The sequence below is a fragment of the Sapajus apella genome, unplaced genomic scaffold (genome assembly GCF_009761245.1).
Source record: "Sapajus apella isolate SASKATOON/1434 unplaced genomic scaffold, GSC_monkey_1.0 scaffold2, whole genome shotgun sequence".
In the NCBI taxonomy this organism is placed as follows: Eukaryota; Metazoa; Chordata; class Mammalia; order Primates; family Cebidae; genus Sapajus; species Sapajus apella.
In genome coordinates, this window is record NW_022436942.1 from 1,923,202 (window position 1) to 1,936,533 (window position 13,332).

General features: G+C 36.5%; 1 protein-coding gene across 6 annotated transcripts in view; it reads right to left on the minus strand.

Moving 5' to 3' along the window:
- The window catches only part of STK38L (serine/threonine kinase 38 like), an 80,313-nt gene that overhangs the window by 9,556 nt on the left and 57,425 nt on the right, over nucleotides 1–13,332 (minus strand). For 3 of the 6 annotated variants that reach the window (XM_032283874.1, XM_032283891.1, XM_032283867.1), the window contains 6 exons: nucleotides 8,915–9,037; nucleotides 8,298–8,381; nucleotides 5,217–5,340; nucleotides 2,186–2,340; nucleotides 1,731–1,833; nucleotides 1,522–1,583 (listed from right to left, as the gene is read on the minus strand). In XM_032283874.1, coding sequence (XP_032139765.1) covers nucleotides 1,522–1,583; nucleotides 1,731–1,833; nucleotides 2,186–2,340; nucleotides 5,217–5,340; nucleotides 8,298–8,381; nucleotides 8,915–9,037 — 651 coding nt within the window. The remainder of the gene's footprint in view (nucleotides 1–1,521; nucleotides 1,584–1,730; nucleotides 1,834–2,185; nucleotides 2,341–5,216; nucleotides 5,341–8,297; nucleotides 8,382–8,914; nucleotides 9,038–13,332) is intronic. The other 3 variants (XM_032283882.1, XM_032283878.1, XM_032283894.1) reach the window with 1 other exon arrangement.

Consider the following 13,332-nt stretch of genomic DNA (forward strand, 5'->3'; position numbering starts at 1 on the left):
CCTACATAAAATTGGAATAATAATACCTGCCCTAATAGAGTTGATATGAAGATGAAACAATAAAAGACATGTGCTTTGTAAACTACAAACTACAAAAATAAGCATAAGATACTTTCATTAGAAATGTAATTCCAGGATACTGCTTATCTATTAGGAAGCTATGCAGTTTTAAATTCTTAATTTGTATAAAATCTTACAAAAATGATTTCTACAAGGCGGTAATTCTCAACTAGGGGTAGTACTCTTGGGGCAATGGTAAATGTGTGACTGCAAAGTTTGTCATCTCAATGACGTGACTGGCATTTAGAGGGCAGGGGATCCAGGTGATAAAAACATTTCCTGTCCCAAACACTGAGTCCTCTCTAACTTCTCGCTTAGGAAATACTTGATCTAAGGCTTGGTGACTGTTGGCCATGAGAATAATAAAACACACACCTGAGTAATATTGTGTAAATAGGGGGGTACAGAATTCCCCTACCACATTTTTAAGCAGCATTCAGTTTTTCCCTTTAAAAATAGGAAATAAATATAGGAAATACTGCAACTATTCTCAATTGCAAAATCTGATCTAAAATTGGCACATTTTAAAAGTAGAACAAAGTTTTTCTCCTTAATGCATAACTCAGTATCATTTAAAAATACAGAAGCATTTCCTTTTTACAAGCATAGGAAGTTTGCAACTACTTAGGTTAATGAGATAATAAACTCAACAACGCAAAGGTCATTTTATTTGGTTTTAGAGGGTATTAGACTACTATTTTTCAGTCTATTTACTTTCCTGAGGGAATGCTGAATTAGTTTTACTTTTATCACTTGGTTGAACAAATATTTATAGAGTGTCCATATGTGCCAGGCATTTTATAAGAAATTAGGAAAACAAAATCCAAAGGTACTTTCTTAACCTGCAGAATGTTCATGGACCATATTAACAGGACAAAGGGAAAGAGGAAGAATAGGAAGCAATTCTATTTGCTCAGTTATAGAGGGGAAATAGTATGGGGTTAAAAATAATGTAATTCTATATTAAAGGAGTAATTAAGTTTATCTGCGGCAAGGCCAGCTTTTTCTAATTTTATCTGTTTTATTGTAACACTGTTTACATCCCAAACTTCTTACTTTGTTTATAAAGAAGTTCTTAGCAACAACCACCTTACTTGCTGATTGATATTTGTTGTATCAGGATTTGTAACACAGATATGAAAAATGGAAATCACAAGGCATTCAATACAATTGCATTCACCTCAGTGAGTTTTATTTAAAGTGCTCATTTCTAGTAAACAGCTTACTCATAGGTATGCTCAGTAAAGTACTGTAAAGCTATAAAGTAAAAACCAACATTTTGCTTTACAGGCAAGGCAACTTAACAGAGAAACTAAGAAAACTGTGTGATTCCAGAAAAACAGCAATCATTGTTAGGCAGTAAATAGTAATCATTATAAAGATACAAATAATCAAGTTAAAATCAGATAAGATTTTGGAACCAAGGCACAAAATTCTTTCTTAAAAACATAGTTGACTCACCAGTTGTCTCCTGTTCTTCTTCCAAGTTTCTGCTTTCCTCTTTGAGTTCATGTTCTGAAATGCTAATTTCAACAAAAACAAAATCACACATTTACATCTAAAACAGTGGATTAAGGAGTGGGGAAAGGGAAAGAACCTTCAGTTCTCTACAGTACTGAATTAAACCAGCTACAATATCTTAACCAGAAAAAAAAAAAAAAAAAACTTACAGAAGTCACTTGGTGGGTTGTGTGTGAGATTTCTATAAAATTCGGTCCGGTGAGCTTTCTTTAATCCAGTGCATAAACCAAAATCAGATAATTTTACATGACCCTAAAAAAATCCAGTAAAATCAGATTATGTTAACTTTGAAAACAAAAAGCCTTATTATAAATTCCTCTGTTAAATGCCAATTATAAATATTGTTAGCTTGGGATTTTTACAAGTAAAATGTAAAATTATAAATATCTGATGATGATGATTTTTAAATGTAGAAAATGGAGGGAGATAGAGGGTCATATTCCCTGTTATCATTTCATTTCCAAGTCCTCTCCTAGTACCTTATTATATAAAATAATGTTTAGCAATCATCGAAATTGTGGTTGTGGATTTCCAATCACAAAATGAGCTCTACTGCTCTAAAAATTAATCAACAGCCTAGTAATTCATCAGTTTATTCACATGCCTTGGCATCCAATAAAAGGTTGTCTGGCTTAATATCCCGATGGATGAAACCCAACTGGTGGATCGCATCTATCGCCAGAACAGTCTCTGAAATGTAGAACTGTGTTTCCTCTTCTGTCAAGGTGTCTTTCTTCATTAGCAATGTCATCATGTCACCTAAATAAAGGAAAGTTAAATATATTATTATTGAAAACACCTCAAAGGTGGAATACCTTGTAAAAGCTTTCCTGAATTTTTTTTTTTTATTTATTTTTTTTTTTTTTTAGACAGAGTCTCACTCTGTTGCCCAGGCTGGAGTGCAGTGGTGTGATCATGGCTCATGTCAACCTCCGCCTCCTGGGTTCAAACAATTATTGTGCCTCATCCACCCAAGTAGCTGGGATTACAAGTGTTCGCCACCACACCCAGCTAATTTTTTGCATTTTTAGTAGAGACAGGGTTTTGCCATGTTGGCCAGGCTGGTCTCGAACTCCTGGTTGCAAGTTATCTGCCTGACTCAGCTCCCAAAATGCTGGGATTACAGGTATTTTGGGAGGCTGAGGCAGCCTAGCGAGCTTTCCTGTTTTCATTTTATGATCTACCCAGTATATTTCTAACCATATTTTGAGCCAAATAAAAGTGCCATTGCATAAACACAAGTTTCATGACATTCAATGGTTTTAAGGCAGAGACTATATGAAATCAAATCACAACAGAGCTGATAATGAAGTAATATCTACCATTCAATTTCTAGAATTAACTGCTGAGGAAAATGTCAAACTGCAAAAAAAAAAAAAAAATCAGAATAATTACACCTGGAAACCAAATATATTCTTCTTTTATAGTTTAGTGGGACATTATCACACTAAAAAAGGCACCTGCAGACATTCTTTTATTTTCAAGGAATTTAAAAAGTTTTAACAGTTTTATCTGTTGTAAACACTGGTGCACTTACAACACAGAATTGCCAACTGATTACATTTTTTAATATGTTTTTTGAGGCTTTAAAAAGAAAAATAGGGGGCCAGGCATGGCGGCTACCGCCTATAATCCCAACACTTTGGGAGGCTGGGGTGGGCAGATAACTTGAGGTCAGGAGTTCGAGACCAGCCTGCCAACATGGTGAAACCCTATCTCTACTAAAAATACAAAAAAGTTAGCTGGGCATGGTGGCTGGCACCTATAATCCCATCTACTCAGGAGGCTAAGGCAGGAGAATCGCTTGAACCCAGGAGGCAGAGGTTGCAGTAAGCCAAGATCACACCACTACACACCAGCCTTGCCAAGAGAGCGAGACTTCATCTCAAAAAATAAAAATTAAAAAAAAAAAAACAAAACAGAGGAATTATTTGCCCTCCATTGCCATTCTTTTCCCCTTGCCCTCTTTGCTAAGCAATGATTTTCATGGATTTGGTGTGTATCCTTCCAGTTTATTTTAAAAATATGTTTTCATGTACATATATATTTAAAAATAGATTTATAGTCTTTTGCATTTTTGAAAAATTTACATAAATGTTATCAATCTGTAAGTGTAATTCCACAGCTTGGTTTATTCACTACACTCTGTTTCTGAGATCTTACTGTTCAACCAGATATAGCTTACGACTTAGCTACTGTAAAATATTTTATCACATAAGTATGCCAGATTTGACCATCCATTCTTCTACTGATGGGCATTTATCTTGCATCAATTTTTTACCACTGTCACACATGATGGAGAGAATCTCTAGGGAACACAACTGGTTGTGGAAGTGCTGAATCTTAGGACACATGCATTTTCAGCTTCACTGGATATCTCTAAACTGCTCTTCATAAAAGTTAGAGATAATTTACAAGAGGACAGTTTCCCCCGTAGCCTCACCAATATTCAGTACTATAGATGTTCAGTGATTTTACTAATCTGAGGAGTATGAAATGGCATCTCATTTTTGTTTTAATTCACATTTCTCTGAATACTGGTGAAGTTGATCGTTTTCCTATGTATTTACAGACTAGACAGAGTTTCTCTTCTGTACATTGTCTATCATTTGCCCTTCAGTTGTCTTTTTTTTTATTGACTTATTTTTCTTAACTCATGACTTATGATATAGTTTGACTATCTACCCCTCCAAATCTTATGTTGAAATGTGTCTCCAGTGTTGGAGGCTGGTCCTAGTGGGGGATGTTTGGGTCATGGGGACACATCCCTCACAAATGGCTTGGTGCCCTCCCCACAGTAACAAGGGAGTTCTCACTCTGTTGAATTCTTAGGAGAGCTGGTTGATTAAGAGAGAGCCTGGCATCTCTCTTGCCATGCGACACACTTGCTCCCTCTTCGCCTTCTACCATGAGTAAAAGCTTCCTGAGTCCTCACCAGAAGCTGAGCAGACATTGGTGCCATGTCTATACAGCCTGCAGAACCATGAGCCAAATAAACCTCTTTTCTTTATAAATTACACAGTCTCGGGTATTTCTTTCTAACAACTCAAAATGAAGTAACACAACTTACAACAATCTAATTATGTACCGTGAACCCAGAATGGTAATACTTAAAATGTGCTGACTTTATCATTCCTTCAAAATAATCTGTTTTGTGATCAAAATGAGCATCAATATGGTAGTAAATATTTTTTTTTTTTTTTTTTTTTTTTTGAGACGGAGTTTCACTCATGTTACCCAGGCTGGAGTGCAATGGCGCGATCTCGGCTCACCGCAACCTCCGCCTCCTGGGTTCAGGCAATTCTCCTGCCTCAGCCTCCTGAGTAGCTGGGATTACAGGCACGCACCACCATGCCCAGCTAATTTTTTGTATTTTTAGTAGAGACGGGGTTTCACCATGTTGACCAGGATGGTCTCGATCTCTTGACCTCGTGATCCACCCGCCTCGGCCTCCCAAAGTGCTGGGATTACAGGCTTGAGCCACCGCGCCCGGCCTTGGTAGTAAATATTTTTAAACTGTGACTATGTAAAATCTCAGAGCAAGGAATATAAAAGTAAACTTCATCAATAAACTTATTATTGCATATAAAGATATGCTTGTATCAGTCTGTCATTGATACCATGTTTGCTTTTACCTCCAGGGAGAAATTCCATGATTAGATAAAGATTCCTCTTATCTTGAAAACTGTAAAACATCTTCACCACCCAGGCACCATCTGCTTCTACCAAAATATCTCTTTCTGCTCGAATATGGGCCACCTAGATGAATATATTTTTGAAAAAAATTACTATACACACATCATACATTTGTCAAGTTCATCTCTTACACTTAACCATCCATAACAATAATGAAAGAAAGATGGAGTTTCACAGGATTTGAAACATATATGTTCATATTCTCATCAAATATGGAGAAACTCAAGAAATAGTTTATTTTAGTTTATATCTTTAAGTCTGAAAAGGTGAGGTCAACAGGTATATTATGGGAAGCTAAGGCTTCTGAGAGCAAGAATCACTGTCAAAACTTTTTAACCAGAATCTCTACCCAGCCTAGGATCCTGGCTTTGTCATATACATATACGGCACTATTGTGACTTTTAAACTTAAAAGTAATAAGCAATGCCCTGTAAATTGGTACAGCAAAGCCAAGCTTGGCTAAAAATAGCAAACTATTTTTAACTGTTAAACAAAGATTATGTTTTTTTTTTAAAGTAGTAACAATTATAGTAACTTTATATTAAGTTATTGTTATAGTATAAAACCTCTATCATATCTACAAATGGTAGCTATAGCAAATTCATGTAACTTTTGGGGGTTTTGCTACTGATTTCTTGGACACATAATCACTAGAGATACTATTATGTGAAAATGTTACGGACTGGAATATTTTATAAACTGGATAATTTATGGGGTTGGTATAACTGGTCAGTTTGCAGGTGCTTTTGCATTAATATATTCACATACTTTTTCCAAAGGTAATAATAAGATTTGATTTATGCTTTTGCTATTTTCACTGTGCTCTATTATAAACTCTGGTCCAAAGCACATGAGAACAAAAATTTATAAACCTTTTCATGATAATAAAATATAATCTGCTTAAAATATCTATTTGGAATTAGTGCCTAGTGCAGTAAATACTCGGAGATCAAAGCGTAAGAGCTGAGGAGTAAGAATTTGTTTTCTGGCATGAAAATACTTTAGAATTTCTACGGATCTGTTTCATTAAGTGAAAAATGGTACCAAGAGTGCCTACTTGCTACCTTTCATTAAGCAATTTAAGGTGGTAAGGAAAAGTCCTAAACTTTGGTGTTGCATCTGATGTGTAAGAAAAACAACTACAACATAAACTTGGCTTGATTATTTTTAAATGATTATAAAGCCAAATTACAGGATATGTTTCCAAAACAGGACCCAAATGTTGGAAAGTATGACTTATGTTAATCTGGTACCACAATAGTGGGGAGATTAGTTGCTACTTAATTTTGTGGGGTGGTTTGCATTAAAATGAATGTGATAAAAGTTAAAATCTTGATGTATTAGAATTGAGTAGAAAAAATGTTTCTAAACAAAATTCAGTGGTAACAAATGCAAATTAATTCATACAGAAGGAAAAAACAACCTCAAAATGCAAAAGCAACAAGACTTTGGTCTACAGTGAAATTTCTGGCCCCCTCTCACCTCCCCACAGGAAAGAGCAGTGGTCCAGAGGCTCCTTAACTTCCCACAAAATATTCTAGACCAAGGGCTGTCCAGTACAGATGAAATACAAGGCACATACATAATTTTTTAATTTTCTAGAAGCCACATACAGAGTGAAATTACTTTTAATAATGTAGTTTATAAAACCCAATATATCCAAATATCATCACTTCAGTATATAATCAATATAAAAATCATTGAAATATTTTATGATATATATATTTTTTGTACCAAGTCTTATTTGCTGGATATCTCAATTTGTGCCCAGTAGGGTGGTTCGTATCTACACTACAGCTTGAACTAATTGCTTCCTTCTGTCCTTCCTATTATACCTTTTGTAGGACTAATACCATTGTGGCTAAGTTAGATTCCTATTGACCGGCTTGTCTCTGAGGCTATGCATCTTTACCTACATCCTTACTCCCATCATTATCTACAGTTCTCTAATCCAACTCAATATCTCAACCTTCCTTGCTTTCTAAACGTCTTCCCTCTGGAGAATCATAGCCTGTCATCAACAAAATCCCCTATAACCCTGTCTCTGGATGGTTCCTATTACCTTCTTACCCTAACTGAAACCAGGGTGAAAGATCACCCAACTATGCTAACGGGTTTCACTTTAAATTCATGATTGCAAAACTCAGTGAGGCTTCAACTGCACTTCTTTAGCAGGTCTGCTTTCCCACACCTAAAAATGACCATTTTACAACTTCCCTCCTTAAATCTTCAAAAAGTCATTCCTTCTTTACTCAAAGCTCACCCCCTGGAACTGCATTAAGGCACAGGAAACACGGAAAGAGCCCAGAATATTTACAAAGTTACAGATTTTAGAAATATGTAAAATCAGCAAAATTCTCATAAGACTAGTTTTGATTATTTGATATGTGATAGGGATTGTGGGTGCTGATAACTGTCCTTTATTTTCACTGCAGTCACAAAAGGAGGTATTTCAGAAGTTATGGACTGAATGTTCGTGCCTGTTTAAAATTCATAGAGTAAAGCTTTAATCTCCATTGAGGCTGTATTTGGAGATGGGCCTTAGGGAAGTAATTAAGGTTAAATGAGGTCATAGGGGTGGAATTAGTGTCCTTATAAGAAGAGATACCAGAGAGTTCTCACTGGAGTGTGTGTCCCCACACACACCAAGGAAAGGCCATGTGAAAACTTAGTGAGAAGGGGGCTGTCTGCAAGCCAGGAAGAGAAGCCTCACCAGAAACCAAAACCTGGCTGAAGCTTCATTTTTGACTTGTAGTCTCCAGAACTGTGAGAAACTAAGTTTCTGTTGTTTAAGCTAACCAGCCTGTTGTGTTCTGTTATGGAAGTCTATGCAGACTAAAATATAAATTATAAATTTGGAAGAAACTTAAAAGAACTGAGAAACACTAAAACAGGCTATCAAAAAATTAATAGCTTACGTAGTAAGATGTATAAATTGCTTCTTAAAAATTCTAACATAAACACTCTAACACCTAGTCAGTGGATGCTCCTTTGTATTACATGTGTTAAAGAACTCATACCTGCTCTTTTTCAAGCATATCAGCCTTTCTCAATATCTTCATTGCATAGATATGGCCTGTATCTTTCTTCTGGACCAGTCGCACCTAAAATATAAAAACATGTTATAAACGTTAAACGGTCACTACTATTTGTTCAGGAATCAAAAGTAGCTTCCCTTAAAGAAAGCAGGAATTTGCCACACACACACACACACACACACACACACACTCTCTCTCTCTCTCTCTCTCTCTCTCTCTCTCTTATTTATTTATTTTAGATGGAGTTTCACTTGTCACCCAGGCTGGAGTACAATGGTGCGATCTCTGCTTACTGCAACCTCCACCTCCTGGGCTCTCAACAGATTCTCCTGCCTCAGCCTCCCGAGTAGCTGGGATTACAGGCACCTGCCACCATGCCCGGCTAGTTTTTCTATTTTTAGTAGAGACAGGGTTTCACCATGTTGGCCAGTGTGGTCTCAAACTCCTGACCTCAGACAATCCATCCACCTTGGCCTCCCAAAGTGGTGGGATTACAGGTGTGAGCCACCATACCCGGCCAGGAATTATATTTTAACACACATTTTAATTATCGTAAGATATATATTTGCAGCAGTAGTGACTTTTAAAAAGAAGCACACCTCTCCAAAAGCTCCTCTTCCTATAACTTTCAGAGACTCAAAGTCATCCAAGCCAAGTCTGGTCCTTTTGAGCCGTAAGAACTCTGTTTCTTTGCGAGCGTGTTGTGATCGACGTAACTTTTTCTATTAAAAAAAGATAATTTAAAAGGATGATTTTATAATCAGGTTGAAGGAACTTATAGCATTAAAAGATGATACACATAAAAATAAATAACACTAATATGTAATATACTATTAAACTAAAACAATTTAAGGAAACTTAAAAAATTTTTTTTCTTTTCTCTCTGTCCTTATTTTTTAGTGGAGGAGAGGGAACTTTTTAAAATTTCTAACAACCTCCACTATCGAGGTAGAAAGTTACATCTCTCATTTAACTAGCCCATCATATTTGTGTATATATGTATAACTTATTCTTTATATGGTAACTTAATTCCATAAATAAAAATTAAATGTTGGTAAATTTTAATAGTATTCTGATACTGATTTTTATTGTCAGGAAATATGCTTTGTTTCAATTCACTAATTTCCAAGGTTGCTCTTTCACAACTACTGAGACTTGTGACAATAATGGTAGGATTTCCATAGAGATTTACTTGTGGTAGAATTTACTCTTGGGCAAATTTTAATAAACTGCTTGAGACTTGGCATACAACTTCCTGAAAATTAAAATTGCAAAAACAATTATAAGAAGTCATGGGCCGGGCGCGGTGGCTCAAGCCTGTAATCCCAGCACTTTGGGAGGCCGAGGCGGGTGGATCACGAGGTCAAGAGATCGAGACCATCCTGGTCAACACGGTGAAACCCCGTCTCTACTAAAAATACAAAAAATTAGCTGGGCATGGTGGCACGTGCCTGTAATCCCAGCTACTCAGGAGGCTGAGGCAGGAGAATTGCCTGAACCCAGGAGGCGGAGGTTGCGGTGAGCCGAGATCGCGCCATTGCACTCCAGCCTGGGTAACAAGAGCGAAACTCCGTCTCAAAAAAAAAAGAAGTCATTAAAATGGCTGGCCACGGTGGCTCACACCTGTAATCCCAGCACTTTGGGAGGCCAAGGCAGGTAGATCACCTGAGGTCAGGAATTCAAGACCAAACTGGCCAACATGGAGAAACCTTGTCTCCTACTATTACAAAACTTAGCCGGGCGTGGTGTCAGGTGCCTGTAATCCCAGCTACTTAGGAGGCTGAGGCAGGAGAATTGCTTGAACCCGGGAGGTGGAAGTTGTGGCGAGCTGAGATCACGCAACTGCACTCCAGCCTAGGCGACAGAGTGAGACTCTGTCTCAAAAAAAAAAAGTTATTAAAATATCCAAGTCAGTAATTTCATAACTGATTCTAAAAAGACCATGAAAAATAACTGCCATTAATAAGTAACACTGTGAAATACCTGAAGGTTACATTTGGAACAGGCATTTATTTTATTGTTCTAAACTTCATTTTTCCCCCTCACCAATCAAAATTCTGTTTTTTGGCTCCTAGTAGAGGTAACACTAAGTGGAAAACAAACAATATCAGTGAAAAAAATTTAACTCTTGTTAATCTTCAACTGACTGCTATCAAGCTTTTAGTGGTTCAGTTAGGAGAGGGAGACAAATCAAAATGATAGTAACAGCTTAGAAACACTGCTTCTAAATGCAGCTCATGATACAGCCCCTCCCTACTCCTGTGTATATCTGTTTTTAAAAGGGATAGGTGAACTATTAATTAGAAATATGTAAACCTGTATTATCAATGCAATGGAATTCTGATACATCTAACAAAGTTAATCTAACAAGTTGAAATCAAGAAACTATGTCTTCAAACAGCTAAATGAAGTTACACACCAAGCCACACCAATGGTGTAAAAATTATGACAGTAATGAAGTATAAAAATCAAGTACACAAATTAACAGGCTTTGCCTAATGTCTTTTTCCACATCTGATATTGATTATAAACTAAAATGATACTGTGGAAAAAGTAAGCAAGCAACAATGAAAGATAATTTTTTTTCAGTAAGAAGTGGGGCAGGTGGGGAACAGTGGCTCATGTCTGTAATCCCAGCACTTTGGGAGGCTGAGGCAGGTGGACCACGAGGTCAGGAGTTTGAGAGTGAGCCTGTCCAATATGGTGAAACTCCATCTCTACTAAAAATACAAAAATTAGCTGGGTGTGGTGGCACGCAACTGTAGTTCCAGCTACTCGGGTGGCTGAGGCAGGAGAATCAAGAATTGCTTGAACCTGGGAGGTGGAGGTTGCAGTGAGCCTAAATGCACCACTGACTCCGCCTGGGCAACAGAATGGGACTCCATCTCAAAAAAAAAAAAAGGAACTGAGGTAATAAATAGGCTGGTACAGTGGCTCCCGCCTGTAATCCCAGCACTTTGGGAGGCCAAAGAGGGTGGATCATGAAGTCAGGAGATGGAGACTATCCTGGCCAACATGGTGAAACTCCATTGCTACTAAAAATACAAAAATAGCTGGGCGTGGTAGCGTGCACCTGTATTCAGGAGGCTGAGGCAGGAGAATCGCTTGAACTTGGGAGGCAGAGGTTGTAGTGAGTCGAGATCATGCCACTGCACTCCAGCCTGGGCTACAGAGTGACTCCAACTCAAAAAAAAAAAAAAAAAAAAAAAAAAAAAAAAAAAAAAAAAAAAAAAAGAAAGGTGATTCAGGAAATTAAGTAACTATTATAAAGATATAATAAACATTATTCACCTAAATACTATCCAGACCTAGTGGCTAGTTTAAAAAGCAGATTTCCTTGATTATGGAATTAGAGTGATTTTTCTCTTTTAAATATGTTTTATGGAGCTAAAACTACATTGATATAATTAAGAAAACAAAAAATGTGACCTAAAGCAATAGGGAAGACCATTTTTTGCTTCTTTTCACATAAATGCAATGACAAATACCCTTTTTTGCACACAGTAGGTGTTCAAAAATATATTTTGAATAAAAAAATGAATTACTAGTAAAACAAAAGATAGCTTTAAAAAGTAGCTGATTTTAAATTTTAAGACTAATTTTTAAAAGGCCAGTTGGTGGCACTATAGCATCATGTCCTTTATGGAGGTAGTCAGGAGGTTTTTTTTTTTTTTTTTTTTTTTACATAAATGAATAAGTACAAGAATTTCAAAGGATATTTTGAGTCTCTCCCTTTATAGATTATAAAACAGTACAGATGGATATAGTTGCAGAAATCCTGCCTAATCTGAATGGAAAAGATGACCGTGCTACACAGTTTCATAAACTGTCTAGTAGTTTGTATAATGCAGCAAGGAAACAATTTATGTGATTTTGGGCATAGCCATTTAATAGCAAAAAGAGAGAGTCACAAGTGAATGGAACACATAATTCTATAAAAATGAGCTTCACCTATAACATTGTTACATTACTTAAAAAAATATTGATTCCATGATTTTAGTCTTAGAATCAGTGTTGCAGTCCAGAAGTAGCTGAAGCAAATTCATGTTAAAAAAGAAAGAGAAAAAAGCTGTTTATATATCTACTCACAACCTGTATAGATTAAGTAGCTTTGAAAGACAAATAGTATTCTTGAGGTAATCACATCCTTTCCTCTCCAAAGAAGACAACAATATCTGTGGACAGCGTAACATTTCACGAGTCTCTTTTATAGCTTGTACTTGCTTATTTTCATTTTTCATTAGAGTGAACAACATTCCATGTTGGATGGGATTTTGTTAAGTGAGATGAAACTAGAAAATGATTTTCTTCCTTTCTCCATTCCTTTTTAAACGGGTGCTCCTCAAACTCTCGATCTGTAGGGTGGCCAGTATTTGTATAAGATAGACAGTGCATACAAACGTTTTCAGATGTAAAAGGGTTCAGCTAACAACTTCATTTAATTTTTATGAAATTGTTTTATTTTTTATAAAACCCAGCCCACATAAAGATAGCTGTGATGTACTTTATATTAAGGTTGAGAGAGTTTGTCTATTTTATAGAATTTGATATAATCCAGGCTCTAGCATGGGGCCTAATAAACAAACCTACGGATATATTTGATTTGGACTGCAAGTTGTTTTTCAAAACAGGTGATTGGTGATTCCGCAAAAAAGTCCAGATTTCCAGCTTCTCTGGAAAAACAGGGCCTTGGTCACAGGGGCCAAAGGTAGCAAACTCCTTTAGATGAGCCTTGTCAGTCCCCACCACTGATGCCAGTCCCAAGGAGACATGTCCAAGTATGCTGGGACTCTTGTTTTATTACAGCAATGTGAAAAGTGGTATGTCTTTGCCAACAGATAAACCGAAGATCAATATTTAGGAAAATGATAAATCTTTTTTAAAAAGAAAATAGATTAATCTATTTCTTTGTGGAAGCAAAAGGAATCATATAAGTTGAATATGAAAACAGTATATCTGGATCAAAAGAATATAACCTAAGATGCCACTATGAAACCCATCTGGCCAGCTTGTCTCA